At 40.5% G+C, this 23642-nt stretch overlaps 1 protein-coding gene and 1 pseudogene across 7 annotated transcripts in view; one reads left to right on the forward strand and one right to left on the reverse strand.

Annotated features, from left to right (window-relative positions):
* PLCB1 (phospholipase C beta 1) overlaps window positions 1-23642 on the reverse strand; it is a 714547-nt gene that overhangs the window by 76279 nt on the left and 614626 nt on the right. For 5 of the 7 annotated variants that reach the window (XM_027621223.2, XM_027621225.2, XM_027621224.2 and 2 more), the window contains 5 exons: window positions 22624-22804; window positions 5521-5597; window positions 5322-5411; window positions 4825-4882; window positions 4304-4390 (listed from right to left, as the gene is read on the reverse strand). In XM_027621223.2, coding sequence (XP_027477024.1) covers window positions 4304-4390; window positions 4825-4882; window positions 5322-5411; window positions 5521-5597; window positions 22624-22804 — 493 coding nt within the window. Of the gene's footprint in view, window positions 1-1804; window positions 2815-3013; window positions 3187-4303; window positions 4391-4824; window positions 4883-5321; window positions 5412-5520; window positions 5598-22623; window positions 22805-23642 lie in introns of those variants that run through there. The other 2 variants (XM_027621229.1, XM_027621227.2) reach the window with 2 other exon arrangements.
* Window positions 14556-14674, forward strand: LOC113938811 (annotated as a pseudogene).

Consider the following 23642-nt stretch of genomic DNA (forward strand, 5'->3'; position numbering starts at 1 on the left):
AGCAATTGGCTTTTCAAATTTCTTTTGTTAAAAAATACTTGTTCAATTTTAAAGGAGTTGTTTGGTTATCGAAGGTGTGGAAAATTATGCAGCTTGTGATTGTGGTTCAGAACAGCTCAAAATAGTAATACTAGGAGAATATAGGCATGTAAAAATAGCTTCCTCCCTGTTTTGGAGGAGGTTAGGAACATTAAACACATTATTACATTAGTTAGAATAAGTGGACGAAGAGAAACTAAGTGATTATATTTGACATTTTGGTGAAAGAAACTGACAAACAGGAAGAAATATGATGCCATGTAGTGTATATTTTTGCTGTAAGCAAAAGATTAGCTATTATTGGTTTCAAGGTAGAAAACTGCTTATTGCATCTTAAAATACTTGAAGAAGGAACTCTACTCCCCTCAGTAACCTCTGGAAAAGTTTGTCATGTGTCCTCTTCCTAGGAGGGTTGCAATTATCTTTAATATTACCTACTGTAGAGTCAACTCAATTACTTTGTCCAACATTCAGTGATGGAACAGCTCATAAATTTCTAGATGTCATAAAATCATTCCACCTTCTCATCTTTCTGACTGAATGCAAGTGACTCCCTTAACCTCTTTTATAAACACTGCTGGTCAGTTTCATTCCCTTGAGTTACTATTCTTTCTGTATTGTTTCTGCTTTTGTTAATTTCCCTCATGTCTATGTTGAGCTTCAAAGGCCATTCTGATACTGGATGTGAAGAGGGATTATTTCAAAGCCGGTGCTATCCTATTTCTGGTCCACAGCCAACAATTACCAGGAGCATGGATGAATGCTACTCGGGCCTGGACTTTCACTTGCCTATATTTGCTTCCCTGTGCTTTGTTCTTTCTCCACATAACCTATAGTTGATCTTATTTACTTCACTGTTTATTATTGTTCCTTCATATCACAGACATTTCCTTTGATTAGCCACTGTGTCCTACAATATTAACTGTCATGATTTCTTATGTTATTGTTAAAGTCATGGTTCCCAAGCACAACATTTTTTAAGCCTTGAAGAACACCTCTTAAGAAATGCTTTCGTTTGACATGAAATCAAAAATCTCCAGGCAACCTTCAAATCCGGACACAAGATGGTCATAAGGGCAACATGGATGAAAAGCAGAGAGCTATCACTATGGTTCCTATTTACAATCATAAAGAAGGCAACAGAAATAAATGCTGGTGAGGTTGTGGAGAAAAAGGAACCCCCATGCACCGTTGGTGGGAATGCAAATTGGTACAGCCACTGTGGAAAATAGTATGGAGGCTCCAGTATATCCACTACTGGGTATTTACTCCCCCCAAAAACCAAAACCACTAACTTGAAAAAGTACATGCACCCCTATGTTTACTGCAGCATTATTTACAATAGCCAAGATATGGAAGCAAACTGAGTGTCCATCCATAGATGAATGGATTAAAAAAAATTAGGTATATTTATACATTGGAATATGACTCAGCCATAAAAAAAGAATGAGATCTTGCCATTTGCAACAACATGGATCGAGCTAGAGGGTATTATGCTAAGGTAATTAAGTCAGACAGAGGAAGACAAATACCATATGATTTCACTCATATGTAGAATTTAAGAAACAAAACAAATAAAAAAAAAAGAGAGAGGCAAAAAATCCAGACTTTAAGTACAGAGAACAAACTGGTAGTTGCCAAAGGGGAGGTGGGTGGAGGGATGGAAGGGGATTAAGAGTACATTTATCATAATGAGCACTAAGTAATGTATAAATTGTTGAATCATTATATTGTACACCTGAAACTAATATAACACCGTATATTAACTATGTCAATAAAAATGAAAAAAATAAAAATAGAATAAATAAACATAATACCTCCCAAAGGCCTTTTCTCCATATACCATGATTTTGGGGGTTAGAGCTTCAATATGTGAATTTTAGGGGGACACAATTCAGTCCATAGTACCATTTGATTCTGATTATTAGCTATATTTGGACAGACTAAACTGATCATGTGCAGACAGGCTCAGAATTTTGCAAACAAAACAAAACAAAAATGAAGTTAAAAGAACTACTATAAATTTATAGAAACACTTCAAATCTCTTGCTAAGAGGCCAAAAAAGAAGAAATGGGAAATTGCTATATAAATATGGTGGTGGCACAGACGGTTAATTACCTACCTAATTGCCATTTCTATTTCTTTGATAAGAAAACATCAGTTTTGTTTAGGTGCCTGTTGACTATGACACTGAGGAGAAGCTGGACTCCCCTCCACCCTTTTGAGTGAGCCTTAATTGCACTAAGCCAGTCATGCAAATGACACTCTCCTGCCTGTGATTGGTTTTAGGAATGGGTATATGGAACAATACTAGACAATGGGGAGAAGGGTATCAGGAAGATTTAGGAAGGTTTTCCTTAATCCTATAAGATGAAGGCATTGCCTTTTTTGCCTTTGAATGGTTTTATGTAATGTTGTGATGCATGGAGCTATGGCAGCCATATTGTGACTACAGGTTTACAGCTTAGGCATGAAAGGCAACAAAGTGAGATGGCATGGTGGAAATTCTAAAAATACCTGGATTCTTGATGAGGTTGCTGAGCTGTTAAATTAACCCATCCTCAAACTGTGACATGTCTAAACTTCCAATAATAGGACTTACTAAGTTTATTATTGTGTAAGCCAGTTTTAACTGAGTTTTCTGTAAAATTGCTATAGAATGCACCTTGACTGATAAGTTGTCCAACACTTATTCTTCTAGTGCATAGTTATATCCAGCGCAGAAGTTTAAAGGTGCTTTAACACCTACCAAAGTTGATTTTAATCATGATGACCTAGAACAGTAACAGAATCTTTTTAGGGTTTTTTTTATACTGTTACATAACTGAAACACATTTGTGATTGCATTGTATCTATAAGACAAGTAGCTGACATTTTTAGACCAAAAACAAAAACAAAGCAAAATAAAACTCTGCAGGAAGAACAATGTCTCACAAGAGAGATTTTTTTTTTAATACAAAAACTGGTTAATGAGATAGCAATTATAACCAGGGTATATTATGTCAGTGTACAAAATAATGACATGTGAATTCAGACAGCATGGATTGAAAATGTATATATTTGAATATATCACCTGGGACTGATTATTAAGGTGTTAATGTATTTCTTAAATTCCAGCTGGAACTGAATCTTTTGCTCCAAACATTCTGAAAGATCAATCCCAAATGGAAAATATAGCAATTTCTGAAATTATCTTAAAACTTATTACTAATGCATAATCAACCCAAGATGATGGCTAAGAATATTCAAATTGCATGTTTACATGAAAAACATAAAAATTAGCAGCATACTTAAGTAATTATTAATTCTCAGATTTTCATTACTGCTTCATCCATATTGCCAGGCAACATAGGAGTTAAAAATATTAAATAAATCTCTAATAAATACAAAAGGAGAAGAGCAGAAATAACCACAAAGCTATATTTAGAATTATCCCCCCAAAATTCTATAAGAAGTAAATTGATGAATGGACTATACAATGAAACGAAAATAACACTTTTAAGCTTTGCAGGTTCATAGAGTACTTGTATGGAATAGCAATACCTTTTAGAGTAGATATTTTAAACCACACATAGAATAATAATAAAACTGAAAAGCACACTTTTCACAGACAAATATTCAGTGATGAATCAAAATGTATGTAATGATCTAAAATCAAGATGCTGTTTGCCAACCTAAAAGTATTTGATTTACAGATGATCAGTGTGCTTAAAGTTAATATTCATGAAACAGTTGATTTTGACCAAATGATAAGGATAAGGTAATTTTAAAGAGGAGCTACAATAAACTATTACTACAGGGGGAAAGAAGATTTGTTTTTTTTTTTTCTGGTTTATGAGAACATTTTTTGGATAAAAAACCAGAGTGATTTTGGTACAAGACATCCCCTGCTGGACAGAGTCCACCATTACAATATTTTATTAGAGCAGAAGAGGCTTGGCCAATTCCTCTAATTCTCTCTATTCTGGCAGGGAGAGAGGGAAGGTACTTCAAAGATACCTGAACCACACCTCACACCAACTGCAACCAAGATGTCAGGAGCTGGGTTCCGAGCATTTGCAATGTGTAAAGCTCACCAGTTGATGATAAATATGTACTGAATATTGCTAGAAAGATGTTCACCATGGCTGAGGAAGATAGAGGAGTTTACCCTGTCAGAACGGATCTGAGACTGTGTGCAAGGTACATGACCTACAGAGGTCTTATTCTAATTGAATGGAAAGAAAATGAAGTTATTGTGTATTATTATTCGGTTCAGTTTACCTTGGGCTTTTCGTCCAGGATCTGCTGACGTATCTCCTTGTGTTTCTCTACAAGTTTTTCTTGCCGTTTACTTTGGGCCTCTTCTAACTATAAGAAAGTTACAAAGAAAGTAATTTTCATCTGAACATTCAAGGGAATGTTTTCAGAAAAACTTGAAAGCTTTTCAGATCTATGGCATACATTGAATTATTTCATATCCTGATCAAAAACTGCCCTTACAAGTGTAGGAGACTGTTGGTTAAGTGTTGGTTCTCGGTGATGGGGCACAGGGTGGGGGTAGGGTGATCTATAGATTCTGCTCTTTTTACATTTTTGTTAATGTTTAGATGAGCCTTTTTATATATAGGTTTGCAATTAAACTTACAGAAACATTGATTACAGAACGCCTCCTCTTTAAGCAGCTCTTCTGGGTGCTGGTGATAAATGGATACAAGGCATGGCATTTCCCTTCAGAGGCTCACACTGTGCTTGCCAAACATTCATACATGGTTTGCAAAACAGAGAGAGATTAACTGACGTACCCTCTTGATGTACTGCACCACCTCTTGGATGTATGACCGGATCATCTCTGTCTTTTCCCTAAGAGCAAATGACAACTAGATCATTATATGAAGTCATCCTGCGTTAACAAATAGGTGAATTTCAGACTTTCAGGTGAAAGTTCACAGAACTTTCCACAATCTCATTGCTGCTTCAAGAAAGGTACAGTCTGCCCAAGGACAAGCAAGCTAAATGCTGGGAAAGTTGCCCGACAGTATGGGAACTGAGGACTGGGTTTTTTCCTAAGGGCAACTCTTTACTCCATCTTTATCTGAAAGATCCCTGGGTGTGCCTTAGTCATTTATTGAACTGCTCTTTGACTTCCATGTTAAAACCTTTACAAAAGGGATCTTTTGAAAGGTTAATTAGAGGAGAAATTTCACAGATGGGTCTTTATGTGGTTAAGAAGCTGTTATCCTGAACAGAATAAAATAATCCCCAGGTGACAGGTGGGAGAGAAGGGGTTCTTTCTCCTCACTCTTCCATTTGACTTTTGTCTTTGGATTTAGCCTCTGTTATCTTCTCCTGCCTTTTTTTGTCCATTTTCTTCTTTAATTCCTTCTTCTCTCTGAAGTCAAAATGTAAGTAAAAGGGAAAAAAAAAAGATAAATGAAACGGCAGTTTGTGTGCAACACGTTTACAGACACAAGCCCATTGTAAAGAGAATGCAGGCTTACTTCTCACAGATTTCTTTGAGCTTCTTCAGCTGATTGTTCTGACATTCTTCAGCAACATCCGTCAATTTTTGAATAAGCTGGGGAAAGAAAATGTGTTTGCTGTTTTACATGATCTTAAACAAAGCACCCTCTCCCCTGGATCCCCCAGACAGCAGTATCTGGAGTTAGAAAAACTGTGATTGATGTTTAACAATAGTTAAAATTACCAGGCATCTAACAGGCAAGGGGGACATGATTTAAAACCATCACATTATCTAGGTTTTAATATCAAAGTCTTCTTCTTCTCTCCTTTTTAATTAAAGGGATTCCTTAGATTATCGTGCTGGTTTCTGCAGCTTGGCTCGGTGCAATGACAAGTAACATGGAGGTTCAGTTTCCAGTCCCCACTCTAGGACATCAAAAATATGATTTTGGTCAAGAGTGCTACATTTTCTGAACTTACATGTTCTTGGTTATAAATGGGATGATCAATGCCTTTGTCTCTTGGACATACAGTGAAGCTCAAAATCATATGAGGATGGTACGAATGTAAGTTATAATCAACCGTGGATTGGAATTCTTGGTTTCCACCTAATTCATTGTTTAATTGCTTCGAGGACCATGAGTTGCCCACCTTAGATAGAAATCGATGTTTGCGTCCTTGTGTAGGTAACTTCCAAAGACCATCAGAACTTCTCTTCTATGGTATGGTACCATTGAATTTTCATACATGCCATGAAAGCAATTCTTTCACTGTTTTGCATCTATTTTCTTATCAAACCAAGCTTCCAGAGGGCAGCAACTGTGTCTGGGTTTGCATATCCTCGGCCCTCCACACCATTCCTAGTGTTTAGTCGGTGCTCAGTAAATGCTTATCAGTTACATGAGGGTCATTTTGCCCTCCAGCCCCATCTTTTTCTCTTTTCCACATGAAGAACCTATAGAACCTTCTGTCATGACTCAGGCAGCCGTGGTAACTGGACTCCATCCTTCTGATTGGAGCCCCAAGCAGACGGTGTGGACTTCCTCTGAAAGCCCCCCACTGCTGTTTGCCAGTGAGGGGAATTCTCAGATACCGCAGGGTAAGCTGACCAGTTTAACATAAGTGGTTGCTGCAACAGGGACAAGGCAATCTAATCAGAGTCCCAGCAAACTTTCATGGCTAATTTATATATGGCCCGTACAGTTTGAAGAGTTTTAATTGTATTCAATTCCTATTCAATTCCAGGAGCTGCACTGTGAGGTTGTGCTTTTATCTTTGTTTTACATATGAAGACACTGACATGTGTGGTTCAAGTTCTGGGCTCCCAGCCACAGAGGTGGTAAGTGGCATAGCTGGGTATAAACCCAGCAAATCAGGCTTTGTGGCTTGTGGCCTTCACCACTATCCCATGCTCTTTTCATGATTTTAGAAATTATTTAAAAAAAAAAACAAAACCTTTCTTGGGGCACCTGGGTGGCTCAGTCGTTAAGCGTCTGCCTTCAGCTCAGGTCATGATCCCAGGGTCCTGGGATCGAGCCCCGCATCGGGCTCCCTGCTCAGCGGGAAGCCTGCTTCTCCCTCCCCCACTCCCCCTGCTCGTGTTCCCTCTTTCACTGTGTCTCTCTCTGTCAAATAAATAAATAAAATCTTTAAAAATAAAATAAAACAATAAAAATAATAAAACCCTTCTTAAGAGAATGAAAACTTAAGGGAGAAATTCTCTTAGAGAACTATAATAAAGAGGGCACATTAAATTAACGTTAATGTGAAATTTGATGCATTCATCTGTGAAGTGGATTAAATCTGAGCAAATATGAACTGGGACTTGGGTCAGCAGCAAACCTATTTGATCATTCAAAAGAGACTGCCTGATCGGGACCATCACAATTAAAGAAATCATGAAATATTACAGCTTTGTAGTGCCATTTATCAAGCTGTCTAGACGTAAAATGTCGGTGTGCAAACACTGGAAATTTCCTTGAGGATTCCCGCAATCTCTATTCCAGCTGAGGGTATGCACCCAGCGCCTTTCCTTTCCCTCAAGATCTTTCTTCTCTCTCATTCACTCCGACGAGTTAACAGTGTTATCCCCAACACTGGCTGCAACATCAGAACCGCTCCTGGGTAACTTCCTAAAATGCAGATTCCAGGGCCAGCACCTAGGCCTATGGACTCCAAAGGTCTAGGGGGAGGGCCTGGAAATCAGTATTTTCAAAATTTCTGGTGATTTGGGTATTTTGTCCTATCTTGGAGGTCTGCGTGGGCCTGTCCTCATTCTACAGACCATTGTTGACTCTCCCAGCAACGCTTCTGAATTCAACAACCCTCATACTTCTGTTTCTACTTTGTCATCTGTATCATTCACCTGACTCCAGAATATTCTCTTATTGGTTACGCCAGCATCTACTCACATTTCTTGCTTTCCTTCCACCTCCTGCCCTCATCCTCAGCCACCTCACCATCCAGTCATGGAAACCCCTGAGCTTGAGCTCCCACAGCCCTTATCCCCACCCAGTTCTGACTTTTATTTTGATTTGGTGTCACCCCCCTGTACAATTGGCAGCACTACATTCCCTCAAAGTTCCACAGGGGTTCCGTGCCTGCTGCATCCCCTGGCCTTCCTCATTGCTCCTCCCTCAGACCATCTGCACTTGCTCTTTACTTTTCTCGGGAAGAGTTTCCACTTCCTTTGCTTCCGGAACACACACCTTTACCTAAACTACTCAATTTAGCCACAATCCAACAAATATGTCTCAGGTACCTTAAACACCTGGCACTATTCTACAAACTCCGAGCCAATGACTTGGCTTTCTAGATCTTGTTACTCAAAGTGTAGCATAACCATGTCACACCAGCAGCACTGGCATTGCCTGGGAACACAACAGAAATGCAAATTCTCAGGCCCTACCCCAGATCAACTAAATCCAAATCTGATTTTAAATAGGATTTTCGGGAGATTTGTGTTCATGTTACAGTTTGAGAGGCACTGTCTAGATTATTGAGAAAGATGGAGACAATCTTGAAGCCCTCTGTTATGGACTGAATGTTTGTGTCCCCCCCGCCCCCGCAAATGTATATATTGAAATCCTAACCCCTAATGTGATGGTATTAAGAGGTGGGGCTTTGGGAGGTGATTAGGTCATGAAGTTTGAGCCCTCGTGATAGGAACAGTGCCCTTATAAAAGAGATCCTGCAGAGCTCTACTGCCCCTTCAACCGTGTGAGGACACCATGAGGAAATGTCCATCTATGAACCAGGAAGTGGGCTTTCACTAGACATCGGAGCTGTTGGCTACATCTTGGACTTTGGGCTTCAGAACTGTGAGAAATTAAGTGTTTGTTGTTTAAGCCACTTAATCTATGGTAAGAGACTAAGACATTCCCTCAAATTCCCTCTTTTCTGTCTCAAAAGATCTTTGGCATTTTATCTACATTCTCTTCATTACCTCAAACTCAGCTCCCTCACATCTGACATAGGGATAACGTCTCCCTCCTGAGGTGGTTGTGAAAGTTGAAAGGAAAATCACATATACAAGACCACTTTGTAGGTCCCTACCTTGGTTTCCTTACCCTTCCTTCCAAGAGAAGGGTTCTCGCCCTTGTTTTCCATCCTGTCTTCTCCACCCTGTGGCAGGACCTGATCAACCATTTCATGGAGATTTGTGAACTGCTCCTGTTACCTGTATCTCACGGCTTTGTGTTAATGGCATTCTGGTGCAGATTTTTGCTAACTCTGGTCTGGATTCTGAGAATTCCTTTCCTACCTTTCCTGCTCTCAGTCTCTCCTTACTCCTGCCACTCCATCCCAAATATTTTTCCTTCTTGTATGTACCAAAGCCTTAACTGGCCCTCTATCCCCAAATATGTTATGCTCCGGCTCCAAATTTCCTTTCTAGGCTAGCATTCATCATACCCAATAACCTAGGCAGTATTCTGCTCTTTGAACTGTCCAGGCACACACCTGCTTCTATACTTTGTCTCATGTTATTCTTCCACCTTGATGATATTTCCATTTGAATGGGAGACAGCACAAAATAGGACATGCCCATGAGTGCAGAAAGTTCCATTACGCTGGGCTGCTCTAACCAAGGGAGTGGGTACTTGTGGAGGGATCCACTTGTCCATGCCCCTTTCTTTTCTAACTAAACCAGCCTTTGGGGATACTCCCCTTTGACTGCCCAGATAACTCTAGGCTTGGCCCCTTAACTGGCTTTTGTAAAAGATGCCAATTATCGATACTGACCTTTGTGTGTTCTTATTTTATTATTGCTCCCTAAAAGAATGTCACCACTGCAAACTCCTTTTCTTAATAATTTTTTTTGGAACCCCAGACTCTACACAAAATAGGTGCTCAGAAAATGTTGTGAATGAAATCTTTTATGTTTTAAAACCATACTGATCCTGACCTTGGTGAGAACAATGAAGCATCATGTCCAAGCCATGGGCTGTCTTATTGGAAATACTTTCAAAACTATATGGTTTGGGTACTTAACAAGTGAAGTTTTGTTTCTTTGAAACAAATGCCTTATTGTGAAATCCAGGTATGTTTTTAAAAACATGGTTTTTGCATGCAACTGATGAAAACTGTTTCTGTAAAATCACAAAGGATATGTTTTAAAAAGGAAAACATCTCTGTGTTTAATATGTTTAATATGTCACAGATATGTGACTGTCTTTCCATTGTGCTCAGTTAACCTTGGGCTCCCCCATTCTTCCATACTACAAACCCCTCCCTCTAGCATTCTGTCCTTTCCAGCTATTTCCAAAAGACTGTCACTCTTACTGTAATTCTGCCTTTTCGATATTTGCTGTTTTCTTTTACTCTTCCTCAACTTAAGGTCCAGGAGGTAGAATGATTAATATTATGTCTTTGTTAATAATATGCCACTATTGTCAGATTCCCATAAAACTGGCAATGGGATCATATATACATATGCATCAATAATTTATCCCTTTCCTACACTAAAAAGAGAGTTGGGGCTCACCTATGGTTTTCTCTACCCAACACTCCTTCTCCAGGAAGAAGTTCTGCTTTCTGAGAACTGGCTCTGTGCCCAACGTGGCTCCCATGGGAGCTACTGTATTCTTTATCCCCATCCCTTGACCAAGGTAACTGGTCCCCGGGGAGACACTGATCCAAGCTGGACCAGGCATAACCTGAGTTGAGCAACAGGTGATTGGCCTAAGGTTGCAAGTTTGGCCAATCACATTACCCTCATAAGGCTTTCCTCCAGATTTTTCCAACCTGCTACTGGAGATAAAAATGTAACTTAGATGGGGCTGGTGCTTATATTTTCTGACGGGAAAATAATAGTGGTTGGAAAATAATAGTGCTAATACACATTGAAAAGCAGGAGGGAGAGAGGGAGACTGGCGGAATGGGGGGGGAAGGAAAAGAGGGAGGGAGGGAGAAGGACAGAGAGAGAGAAAGAGAAAGGAACAGAGAGAAAAGGGGAGAGATACAGGTAGACAGACAGGCAGACAGACATAGAAAGTGTTGCCAGTGATTTCTGGCATCCATTTCTCCATCCCTTCCCTTCCATGGTGTGGATAGTCAATCTTCCCTTATGTGATCTACCCTGTGCATTTTTCTAGTATATATATTAGCTCAACATGGATTTCTGTCACTTGCAACCAAGAGAATCTTGACAAAAAATAGAAATAGAAAACCCCAAATAAGAAAAAGGAATCTCTCTGAGTATCGAGTCCAGGATTTCTATTGCATGAGATGTGAAAATGGGACCAAGAAGAGGGATTTTTCACATAATAACTGGAGTGCTTTTTAACCAACTTAAGGATACACTCATTTTCGGTGTATTTATTAGCAGACAGGCTCTACTCAAAGAACTATTCAATCATGCATTACTCACAAAACTCACTGAGGATAGATAGGAAAGAAGAAAAGATTAGTTTAGAATTCCCAGGGAAAAAAATGCCAAGAAAGTACATAGTTAAACTGAAATGCAGTAAACATTTAATTTTAACTTTGAGTACAATTCTTTTCTCTGGCCAAAGGAATAGACACATTTCAGTTATTGGGCTTATTTGTTTACCACTCCAGACAACTCTCCTAGTTAAATGTTCCAAACCTTTTAAGGAGTGAAAAAGAAAAGCCCTGGGGAAATATAATTTCGTGCTTGTTTTCAACTCTATGCTGAAATTCACTTGGTTTAGGCGTTTGAGGGTGAGAGAATGGTTTCCATGGAAGAGAATAATTCCTTGACTCTAACTCAAAAGGGATAAAAAACAAAACAAAACAAAAACCCAACAACAACAACAACAACATGTGGACAGAAGTTGGCCTGTTTAGTCTCTTCTTAAGAAGGGCAATTTTGGAAAATGGGCAAAAGTCAAGTATAGAACGTTCACACTTCGGGCACAAAGCATCCTCCTTCCCCCTTCCAGTAATATCTAGAGAGGATACCACCTTTTTTTCTGCTCATCAAAGCATCCACTCTGAATTTTCACTCTAATTTGTATTTTTTTCTTCTACAAAGAATTAATTTATGATGCTCCTAAACTAAGTGATGACCTATGGACTAAACATGTTACTGACGATTTAAATGCAAGGTGTATCCTGGCCATTCGAATTGAGAAATATTCATTCAGCCAGCCAACCAATATTAACTGAGCACCTATGGTGTGCTGGATACTGTGCTGGTATTGATGGTCCGAATGTGAGCCGACAGACAGGCTCAGTCCACGTGGGGCTGATAGTTTCCACTAGCTCTCTTTTCTTTTCAGGAGGACAAAATCTTGGACTCAAAGGGCAACCATCATTGTCTGAGATATTCTTTCTTTCTTAGGAAATTATTTTTTAAATTTGCATAGCTACATAGAATTTCTAGCAGCTTATTTGAGTCTAAATGTTAAAGGAAACTTGGAAATTTTTTTCCTTGCTGGGCAAAAAAAATAAATGAAAATGAGAATATGACCAAGATTCCTGGTCCATGTCAATAAGCTGGCCCATTAAAGCTGTAACATTTAAAGTTATTTTTCACTTTTAAGTTATGCCGTGGTAAATGTCAGCTCTTGAGCTTTCAGGAAAATGTAAATAGATCAATGTAGCATACTCCCTTGAATGATATTTCTGGTATACTTTTATGAGTCTATCAACTGGAAATACTTTCAAACTTTTAAAAAATCAAGAAATTTGATAAAGGGAGCTCTACTTAAGGCATGCTAATGATGCTTGGGTTTTGCCAATGAGAAAATGTTTGCATTTCATCAAGCTAATTGATATTATCATATCTGATTAAATCAATTAAAAAAACAACCACCAAACCACTACAATTTTAGGGTAAGGCTTCGTAATTTTAAAATATGTCAAGACCATTTAATTCAGAATAAATAAAATAAATAAATATTGTTTACCACTCAGATGTGGGAAAGCAGCAATAATACTTAAACTGGAGGTTTTCAAATAATTAGCAAAGGAGATCTGATTAAGAGATATGTGATTTGTCCTGTGGTTTGTTACTAAAATAGGGCAATAAATCATGGGCTTAATATTTCAACAGTCCCTTTGGAATCCAGACTCAGAAGAGTTGCCTGTGAAGACAAATACCACAGCATGTCAGCTACTTTTTTTCTTAATGCAAAATATATCATTTCAGCATCCCTGACTTGTCAAATGGAATGCACTGAGTCCTGTAATTCCAGAGGGCACAAACGAAATCATCAGACTTGTGGGTTCTTTTTTGGAATGTTCCTTCCAGCAGAATCCCTTCTGTTCCCTAAGTTTTTTAAGTTGACGCAAGTCAAAGCTATTATTTTCTTTGCCTTTGGGGATGGTTCTGTTTCCTGACTTTTTTCCTTAGTGTTACCTAGTTACCAATTAACCCATAAAAGTACATTAAGATATATTGTGTACACACACAAAAGAAAAACCAAAGTTTATTGCTTTAAACTGAAATCCCTCATTATTATTTTAATAGGCCCAAGAGTTGGGTCATCTCTGATTCTATAATTAAAGGAAACTAGCATTACTGTCAGAGGGAGCCCTTACAAGCATTCTTGAACAAACTTTTTTGTCTTAAAAATGAGGATACAGACACTAAAAGAGGTGAAATGATTTAGCTAATGTTATATAACTAAAAAAGGAAGTCATATCTTCTCAGTTTAAATCCTGTGCAAATAGTCTTTTGGTAAAGAATGATGACTATCTTCTAGGCACCATGTTAAGTTTCCCTGGATTATTTTATTGCATCTCACATCCAAATTATGAGGGCTGTGTGTAGATTATTGCCCTAATTCTCCACCATTTCCTGTATTCACACTTTTTGTAATGTGACTTTCAGGTCCCCTAAACAAGAGATAGAATCTATTTCCCTATCCCGTGAATATGATTTGCTTTGACCAAAGAAGGAGGAAGAAGTTTATAAGACCCCTCAAAACACCTTGTCCATTTCCTCCTGCTCTCAAGTGGAATCCTTTTCAATTTCCACATGAACAAGCCCAGAGTAGCCTGCTGGATGATGAGAGATGTGGATCAGTCACCTGTCTTGACCCAGCCAACACTCAGCCAACCTCCAGAAGCAAAGCCCTTAGGTGATGGACAGCTGAACCAGAGAAACATGAATGACTCCAGCCAAGACACATGAAAGAGCCCAGCCAAGATTAGAGGAGCCATTCAGTTGAGTCAAGCTCAAATTGCTACCCACAGAATCAAGAGCTAAACAAACTGTCATTTTAAGGCAATAAGTTTTGAGGTGTTTGTTATGCAACAAAGCTACCTGATAAAGATGGGCACACTCTGAGTAGATCTGTCTCACTTCACAGCGTGTACTCTTAACCACTGTAAGCCCCTGAGGGCAGGGCCTATGTTTAGGCTTGGTCCACAGGAATTCCCCCACCAGTATAGTATGAGGACCACAGGAGGACTTCAATGACTTTTGATGCATAAATGGTTATATAAGTGTATTTCACACTCTCTAACTTGCCCAACCTCCCCAAATAATAAATGAAAAGATACCACAGGAACTCTGTGGGTCAAAAGGAAAGGAGACAATCCAACAGAAAAGTAGGTGATGGATGTGAATGGGCAGTTTGTAAAAAGAAAAAAAGACTATAATCTGCAACCAGTTAAGCTGACTATGCTCTCCCCTGGGGGCCTGGTGTGCAGTGGTTGCAAACAGTAGTATATGCAGTCCGTTGTTTGTAGCAGTTGCCCTAAGGGACCCTGGAGACAGCCCTTTCCAATGGACATTCATTTTTGATGGTACTATCCTTAATCTAGGCTCTAGACAGGTATTCAGAGTGCCTTTGGAAAGTCCCAGGGCACAGTGACCAGGATTGGACACCTGGACAAATGGTGCACTCGAGAGAGCCTTGGCACTGCCCTCTTCTTATTCATGCCCACCAATAAATCCTACTTCCTGTCCAAAAAAAAGAAAAAAAGAATACAAATACACACATGGAAATATGCTTATTTCTGCTCATAATTGAAGCAATGGAATTTAAGATAAAAATAATATCTATCCATATATATATATATATGTATATCTCCAAAAGCAGAGCCCCCCCTTATATATATGAAAAGAACAACATCCACTCTATTAGGGTTACCCAATGGTGAGCAGAAAAATTGACAAATAGGAACACATTTTGACAATTCTTTCATTCTTTATTTCACTACTAAAGTCTTTTATTTATTTGTCATTTCTTATTTGGTGGAGAATGTAAAGTTTTTAGGAAAGTTAACTCATTTATTTATCAAGAAAAAAAATCCCATGTTAAAGCTAGAATATTGGAGGAAGACAGAGAATACTACCACTACTCAGTAGAGTTACTTCCTGACACTGTAATTACTCCTGGCCCATATACTTCAGCTGGCTGACCATAGAAGGGAGAAAATTCAAGGTTGGCTTCTTTACAGGCTGCAACAGCAAATGGTGCTCATAGAAATCATCAAAAGGAAGGCGATGAGCTCCATCAAGCTGTAGCAGGATGTCAAAGACTGCAATACACATTTATATTTGAAGTCAAGATTTCCTAGTCAATTCATGTATTGTTAAAGAAAAAGTCTTGGGTGCCTGGGTGGCTCAGTTGGTTAAGCGACTGCCTTCAGCTCAGGTCATGATCCTGGAGTCCCAGGATCGAGTCCCACATCGGGCTCCCTGCTCAGCAGGGAGTCTGCTTCTCCCTCTGACCCTCTTCCTTCTTGCGCTCTCTGTCTCTCATTCTCTCTTTCTCAAAAAAATAAATAAAATCTTAAAAAAAATAAAGAAAAAGTCTTCCTTAAAAACAACGATTTGTGAACATTATCTCATTATTCCTCCTTATGCTTCTGTGAAGTGAGGATTATTCTTACAACCACTGGACAGATGAGAAAATGAAATGGTGGTCACACAGTTACTCAGTGGAAGCGCAGTGGCCAGAAATGACATTTGACTCTAGAGCCCCACTCATCACTACTTACATCCTGATGGGCCATCCATTAGTAGCTGGTCAGGATTCACCCAGAGCTTTCACTGTGAAACACGTCTTTCAATCCCCAGGATTGGCAGGGACTTGGGGAACTCAGCGGGTCTGGATACTAATGTTGGTTTAGGGCCCCAAAATGATTGCTAGTGAGATCAGTGGGGGGATGTATAAAAACAACAGCAGCCATTAACGCTGATGTGAAGGAAGGGAGAAATGAATGGGACTGGCACAAGTGGGGGACTTAAAATATGAGAAGGAGGAGGAAACATAGGGAGCAAAGGAAAACAAAACAAGCCTCTGCAGAGGATAAACAGTGTGGCAACTGTGAGAAAAAAAGAGGAAATCTTTTCTTGAAGCCATGAAAAAGAAGAAAAAGAGAGAAGACAAAATGGCGGGACCGCCGCAGTTGAGAACTCACCCCAGCAACATCACCATGGAGTCCCCTCTCACTATGCTATGGGTCTTTAAGCTTGAATATGGTGCTGGGGCTCATTACTGACAGTCATCAAGAGCCCCCAGAGGGACCCCCTATGATTTTCTCTAACTTACCAGTCATTTCTATTTTTATTATTATTATTATTTTTTTTCTATTTTTATTATTTTTTAAAGATTTATTTACTTATTTTAGGGGGTGGGGAGAGGGGCGGAGGGAGAGGGACAGAAAATCTTGAGCAAACTCCCTGTTGAGTGTGGATCCCAACATGGGGCTCAGCTCACGACCCCGAGATCATGACCTGAGCCAAAAGCAAGAGTCAGACACTCAACCAACCTAGCCACCCAGGCGCCCCATACCAAAGTCACTTTTAAAATGAAAACCTAACCCTAATGGTGTGACCAAACTCAGGGGCAACCTATGGCTGTTGATGAAAAACAGATTAAGTCAGAGCAGATTCCCCAACCCTATCCTTGGAACAGGGGGCCCCAACTGGGGTTGGATCCTCACAATATCTATGGAGAGATTTCAGGGAGTGCCAGAACTTGAATGGGGTTGGGGAATTTATATCTTTATTTTCACTCACCTCTAACTGAGAGTAACTGTTTTCTTCTGATGCCAGTATAGGCAGGCAATGACAGGAGTGATTGCCACAGGCCCTGTGCCTTTGGCACCAACAGGTATCCCTCCAGCTTGATCAAGCTGTGAATAATGGAGCACATGCTCTATTTCCCATTTCAACTAAAAGTAACTTTAGCCTTATTCCAAAAGGCATTTTGAGGGGCGCCTCGGTGGCTCAGTCATTAAGCGTCTGCCTTCGGCTCAGGTCATGATCCCAGGGTCCTGGGATTGAGCCCCACATCGGGCTCCCTGCTCAGTGGGAGCCCTGCTTCTCCCTCTCCCACTTTCCCTGCTTGTGTTCCTTCTCTTGCTGTGTCTCTCTCTGTCAAATAAATGAATAAAATCTTTTAAAAAAAAGGCATTTTGAGCGAAGATAAGGATCGATGGCTCTCAAACGGTGCTTCTTTAACTTGAATGTGTAACAAGTCACCTGGGACTCCTATTAAAATGCAAATTGTGATCTAGCAGGTCTGGGGTGGGGCAGGAGACTGAATGTCTAGCAGGCTCCCAGGTGATTTGGGACCCACACTTGCATAACCAGGCTGCAGAGCTATTTGGGTAGAGGGTTTTAAGGATAAAGATCGTTCTTTAGACAGGTATAAAAATGTGTTTGAAGCTATACAGTCTATGACACTTGGTATGCATTTTACACCTCCTATGAACAATTACCTCCAAAATATTCTGTTGGTATTTATCAATTTATAGTTACATAAATTGTTCCCATATCCGGGTTTTCGTATTAATTTGCTGATACCTTTATTATTTCATTTATCATATGCTATTATAGCTTTGGGGTACATGGTCCCTGAGTGTGTGGTAACCACAACTTCTTCATCTTCATCTCCAGTGTCTTGCAAATATTAGCTTTTTTTTTTTTAAGATTTTATTTTTAATCCATCTCTACATCCACGTGGGACTCGAACTTACAACCCGAAGATCAAGAGTCATGTGCTCTACCAACTGAGCCAGCCAGGCGCCCCGCAAATACTGAATTTTTATTGAACGTTTGGTAGGGAGTTTATTGATGTAATGCTTTCTTTCTTGATCCTTGAACTGTGGATGCCAACGTTTGAAATGTATAGACCTTAGCCTAAACACATCTGTATTTAATTCCCAAAGCAAATTTGGGAGATGAAATATCTTGTTTAATTTTCCTCATCACCCAAATACTCCTTTTTACCTGGGACCTACTTGCTTTTTAATTACACTTCCATTTGTCTAATTTAGCCCGAGAGGGCTGTTCATAACTCGGATCCACAACCAAAGATAGAACTAACACTTCTGGGTGCTCTCGGTCAAAAGATTTCCTGGCAGAACAATTTCTCGTTGTTACAAATGGAGTGAGAGAAAGTTCTGATATGTGCCAGCTAAGGGCATGTAGTAGAAATAGTGGATGCCTCCAAATGGCCATAAAACAAACTCTGTGTGGTTCTAAAGTCTAGGTGTTTAGGCCTTCACCTTCTTAACCAAAGAATACAACTGTGTTCAAAGGCATCAAGACTTTATCTGAAACCCAAATCCACAATCACAAAGGTGACAGGGTGAGTATTTTGAGTATATTTGGCCTGAAAGGGCCAGACCAGCTTAGACATGTGTGTATTTTTTTCTGAAAAACTCTTCAAAGCTTTTTTTTTTTTTTTAAAGATTTTATTTATTTGACAGAGAGAGCACAAGCAGAGGGAGAGAGAGGGAGAAGCAGGCTCCCTGCTGAGCAAGGAGCCTGATGTGGGACTGGATCCTAGGACCCCGGGATCATGACCCGGGCCGAAAGCAGCCGCTTAACCGACTGCGCCACCCAGGCGTCCCTTCAAAGCTTTTTTTAAAGATTTTATTTATTCATTTGAGAGGGCAAGCGAGCACGTGTGAGCAGAGCAGAGAGGCAGAGGGAGAGGGAGAAGCAGGCTCCCCGCTGAGCAGGGAGCCCGATGCAGGACTCAATCTCAGGACCCTGGGATCATGACCTGAGCTGAAGGCAGACGCTCAACCGACTGACTGAGCCGCTCAGGGGCCCCAAAACTTTTATTATGGACACGCTCGTTTCTTCTTAGGGAGAAGCGAGTAGAAGCCCCTGTTGTTGGACTGCCACCTCCAGGAGGAGTTCCACTACCTCTCCAGTTCCAGTGTCCCTGCAGGGAAGTAATTTCCCACTTAGAAGCTCAGCTTGGTCTTCCCTAGTTTCCAGCCCACCTTCCCCTCTGGGAGAAAATCGGCTGAGCCACTCTCTGTGGTCTCCTCCAGCGGGATTTGATGTGGGACCTCATGCTCAGGTGTTCCTCCCGTGATGCTGAGCTTGTGCAACTCTTTCCTGTGATTTCTGCACCCATTTGTATTGCCCCCTGCTCCCCTAAAGCCCTTTCTGGCATGTCTGGGCTTCTGTTTTCATCCACACTCTGAATTCTTGGTTTGGGACTCTCCCATGACTATCGAGTTTTCCTCTTATTCTGAATTACTGCATTTCTCTCCTTGGGGAAGGGAATCTTGCCAGGGGCTGGAACTCTGGGGCAACTCAGGATGATTATGGATGGATTACCTAGTCCTCCAAGTAACAGTCACCCTATTTGTCAAATGCAATCATCTGCCAGAGAACCCTAGGACTTCTAACCCCATGGACCACCATTCATCTGAACTCTGCTTTGGGATGGCCCTTTCCTGGCACCCTACTCTTCATCCTGTACTAGAAGAGTGATCCTTGTAAAGGTTACTTCAGGTCATGTCGCTCCTCCATGCAAAACCTTCCAGCGGCGTCAACTTCACTCTGAATGAAACACAGAGGTCTACAACTCTAAGAGATCTGTCCCTAGCCCCAGAAGTCCCATCTCGGACAGCCTCAGACAGAGCCAGCTTGCTGGTCCCTCAACAGACAGCCCCATCCCTGACCCCGAGTCTTTGCCTTTGCTAATCCTTCTGCGGAGCACAATCCTGCCTCATGTGTGTGTAGACGTCAGTCCTTCACTCCTAAGTCAGCTCCTGCCTCTTAGTGAGTCCTTCCTGGTTACTCAGTTTAAAATTTCAAAGCATGCTCTTCAACTTTTCCTCCATCCCCACTCCCTATTTCCCCATTTCTCATTGATTTTTCTCCTAACCCTTAGGACCACCTGACATACTATATATTTTACCAACTTTTTTAAAGCTTTTATTTATCTGAGAGAAAGAGAGAACAAACGATGGGAGGAGGGGGCAGAGGGAGAGGGAGAAGCAGACTCCCTGATGAGCGGGGAGCCCGACTCGGGGCTCGATCCCAGGACCCCAAGATCACAATCTGAGCTGAAGGCAGACATTTAACTGACTGAGCCACCCAGGTGCCCCTTACCAATTGACTCCTCATCTAGAATGTAATCTCCATAAAGGCTGGGATTGTTGTCATTTTTTTCCCTCTTCTATTTGAAAATATTTACTGAGTAGGTATCTAATAAGTATTTGTTTAATGAATGCATGAATGAGGGTTTATTTTTGAGGTGATAAAAATGTTCTAAAATTGTGCTGATGGTTGTACATATCCAAGAATATACTAAAGACCACTGAACTATACACCTTAAAGGAGTGAACTGCATGGCATATATAATAAAGCTGTTGAAGAAAGAGAGAGACAGTACAGTATCCCAGTGATTGTAATGAAGGAGTTGGCTGTGCATGTCCTGTGTGAGTAGATATGAGGTCATTATGATAAGTTTGGTTTGAAATCTGATTTGCCAGAGGTATCTGCACAATGGTTAGAAAGGAGGGCCTCCAGAGTCAGAGGACCAAGGTTCAAATCCCAGCTTCATCATTTTCTAGTTGTGAATTGCTCCGTTTTTTATTTGTAAAATAAGCTGACAATAATACTGAACTCCAGTGGCGGTTGTTGTAAGGATAAAACCAGACAATTTCTGTAAATGGTTTAGCACAAGGTATGGCCCCTATGGTGAATGCTTAATACATGGTTATTATTTTAATTTTTATTATTGTTGTTATTTTCTGGAGTACTACGGATGAGGTACTGGAGAAAATCAGATGGTGGTCGTGGTAGCAAGGTCTTAAAACCATTATTTCTAAGATTTACTTTGACTTTCTCTGGCCTGTCAGGCGATCCCTTCCTTACACTGAACCTGATCTCAGACCTACCATTCCTTCATGGCTCAGATCTTATTTCAGTGGTTCACATATAAGGCAGCCCCCCCCCCCCCCCACCGCTCCAAATCAAGTGGATACTGTTAGAAATAAATCCTCAAGCCTTACATTTAGCAATCAGGCAGCAGTCCTCAAAGTGTGGTCCTGGGACCTCAAGCATCAGAATCACCAGCCCTACAAGAGGCCCAGTGAATTGGAAATTTGGAGCAAGGACCAACAATCTGTGTTTTAACAGCCTTCCGAGTGATTCTGATGCATGCTGAAGTTGAAAATAACCGGCCAAGTGGAATCTGATGTTTGATAAGCTCCTCACATGACTTTGGCCTACTCATTTGCATATCATCCCTGGGGAACTGGCACTAAGTCAACAGCATGACACTGAATCACCTAGTTTGCTGTGATGGCTAAACCACCCACCAATGGCTAAACCACCCACCCATCTCCAAAGCAGAAACATAAAAACACATACAAACTCTGGCTACAAAACTTCAATTTCTATTAGTTTACTCATTTGTTTTGTTTGGGGCACAGGCTTGTTTTCAAAGCTACTTTATCATTTGATCATTTAATCTGTCACCAAATATTTATCATGACCTCAAGGCATCAACAACAGTTGGTACAACCTTGGAGAAACCCTTTTGGAGGACAAAACTGATCACTAAGAGGGACTACGGTATTTCCTTCCACAGGGGGCCTCAGCAATTGGCTAGACGATATCCCAGACTGACCAGACACTCTTCTAAATGTAGCAGAGTAGACAGTATTGTGTAGTGCCTGCAAGGCCCATGGACACCAAAAATAGTGAATATTTATTTGTAGCATGTTGTTAATTTTCTTGAACCAAAATAAGCATTGTTTTTTTTTTTTAATTCCTTGGGAGAGTTCAAAGACTCTCCCCCCCAAAAACTATAATAACCCCAAAATAAGTTAGTGAAAATAAAACAATAAAACATAGCATCATTGGGGAACAGAGAGGAGCTTGGTGAAGATGCTGGAACAGTGGAGCTTATAAAATGTTAGTGTGGCAGACACTAGGTGCCCTTATGCAATTTCAAGTTCTAAGGAATTATTTTGTTGCTTTTTAAAGCCCAGGTACTGGGTTTTGATTGTGCTTTTAAGTTAAGCATGCATTAAAGCACACCACAATATGGATCCGAGAAATGCACCTTACCTCTCTCTATAACCTGGCATCAAGATAAGATTATTGGCTAAGGAAGCCAGGGGAAGGGGCCAGGCAGACCCGCCACTGTCTCTATTTTTTTTTTTTTTTTTAAGATTTTATTTATTTATTTGAGAGAGAGTGAGTGAAGAGAGAGAGAACAGGAGCAGGGCGAGGGGGAGGGGGAGAAGCAGACTCCCCACTGAGCAGGGAGCCTGACTGGGGGCTCGATCTTAGGACTCCAGGATCATGACCTGAGCCGAAGGCAGTCGCCCAACCGACTGAACCACCCAGGAGTCCCCACTGTCTCTCTTTAAAGTTATCCAAGAGCATCAAGAGTTTTCCATAGAAAAGAGCGTTCCAGCTACACAAACACAACAGCATTTCTCGGGCTTACCAGTTTAATATGTTCTCGCTTCTGGTATTTTTCACTATAATACTGCTCTTGTCGAAGATTAAGCAGCTGCTGCTGTTGTTTGTCCTTCAAGTCTATTAGCTTTTGGGTCATTTCGGCATCTAGGGCAGCAAGATCTTGCTCAATCGTTGATGAACCATGGTCAGGACTGCTGGGATCTGATCTGCAGAGACACAGAGCTTGACTCACAAAACAGGCGGGTCATAACAAGGTGGAGGGAACATTGCATACCACAGTTCCTCCTAGATAGAGTGCTGTGTTGGGAAATAAATGTTTTAACAAACCACTTGAGATAGAGGCTGATACCCTAAGGACAAGCTTAGCAGTGGAGGGTCTCCAAACACAGAGTGGATGACATTGTGAGATTTCATGTAGGGACAAATAAAGAAAGCCAGGAGGCTGGGGACCCTGTGGTAGTGGTGGAGAGAATGATAATCCTCCCACCCCAGTCTAAGGAAAAACAATGTCTAATAAGGATCTTTTAAGGCTTTTATCTTTTAATTTTTAAACAAGACATGTATAATGTAATTCTCGGCTACTTATGTCCTGTAACGACTTCAGTACACTCGACATTGATTGGATTCTGTCAGGAGAGTTGAAGAGGTGCTGAATTTTGCATCTGGGTGATATGGATAGAAAACAGAGAGCATGTGCAGACCCCCCCGCTCCCCAGCTGACATGTTCTGTTTCTTGACATCTTTTAATAGCAAAGATACATTATTAAAATGTTTCTTTGGGAGATGTACAAACTTCATGGATAGCTCTACCTAAAATGGCACTTTCCTCCAAAGGGTTAAGTTACAAGAGAAAGGAGGATGCGTGAGTTCATTGAAAAATACTTATTGAGTGCTTACTCTGTGCACAGTGACTTTCTTTGAGTTGTTCACAGAGAATTATGCAGATTTTGAGAAGTTTAGGAGTAATCTTGAAATAAATCAAAGCAATTCTCACTAACTTATTGTGCTAAAACATATAGTGTGATTCCTTCAGATTTTGTGCTC

Source organism: Zalophus californianus, chromosome 8 (assembly GCF_009762305.2).
Source record: "Zalophus californianus isolate mZalCal1 chromosome 8, mZalCal1.pri.v2, whole genome shotgun sequence".
In the NCBI taxonomy this organism is placed as follows: domain Eukaryota; kingdom Metazoa; phylum Chordata; class Mammalia; order Carnivora; family Otariidae; genus Zalophus; species Zalophus californianus.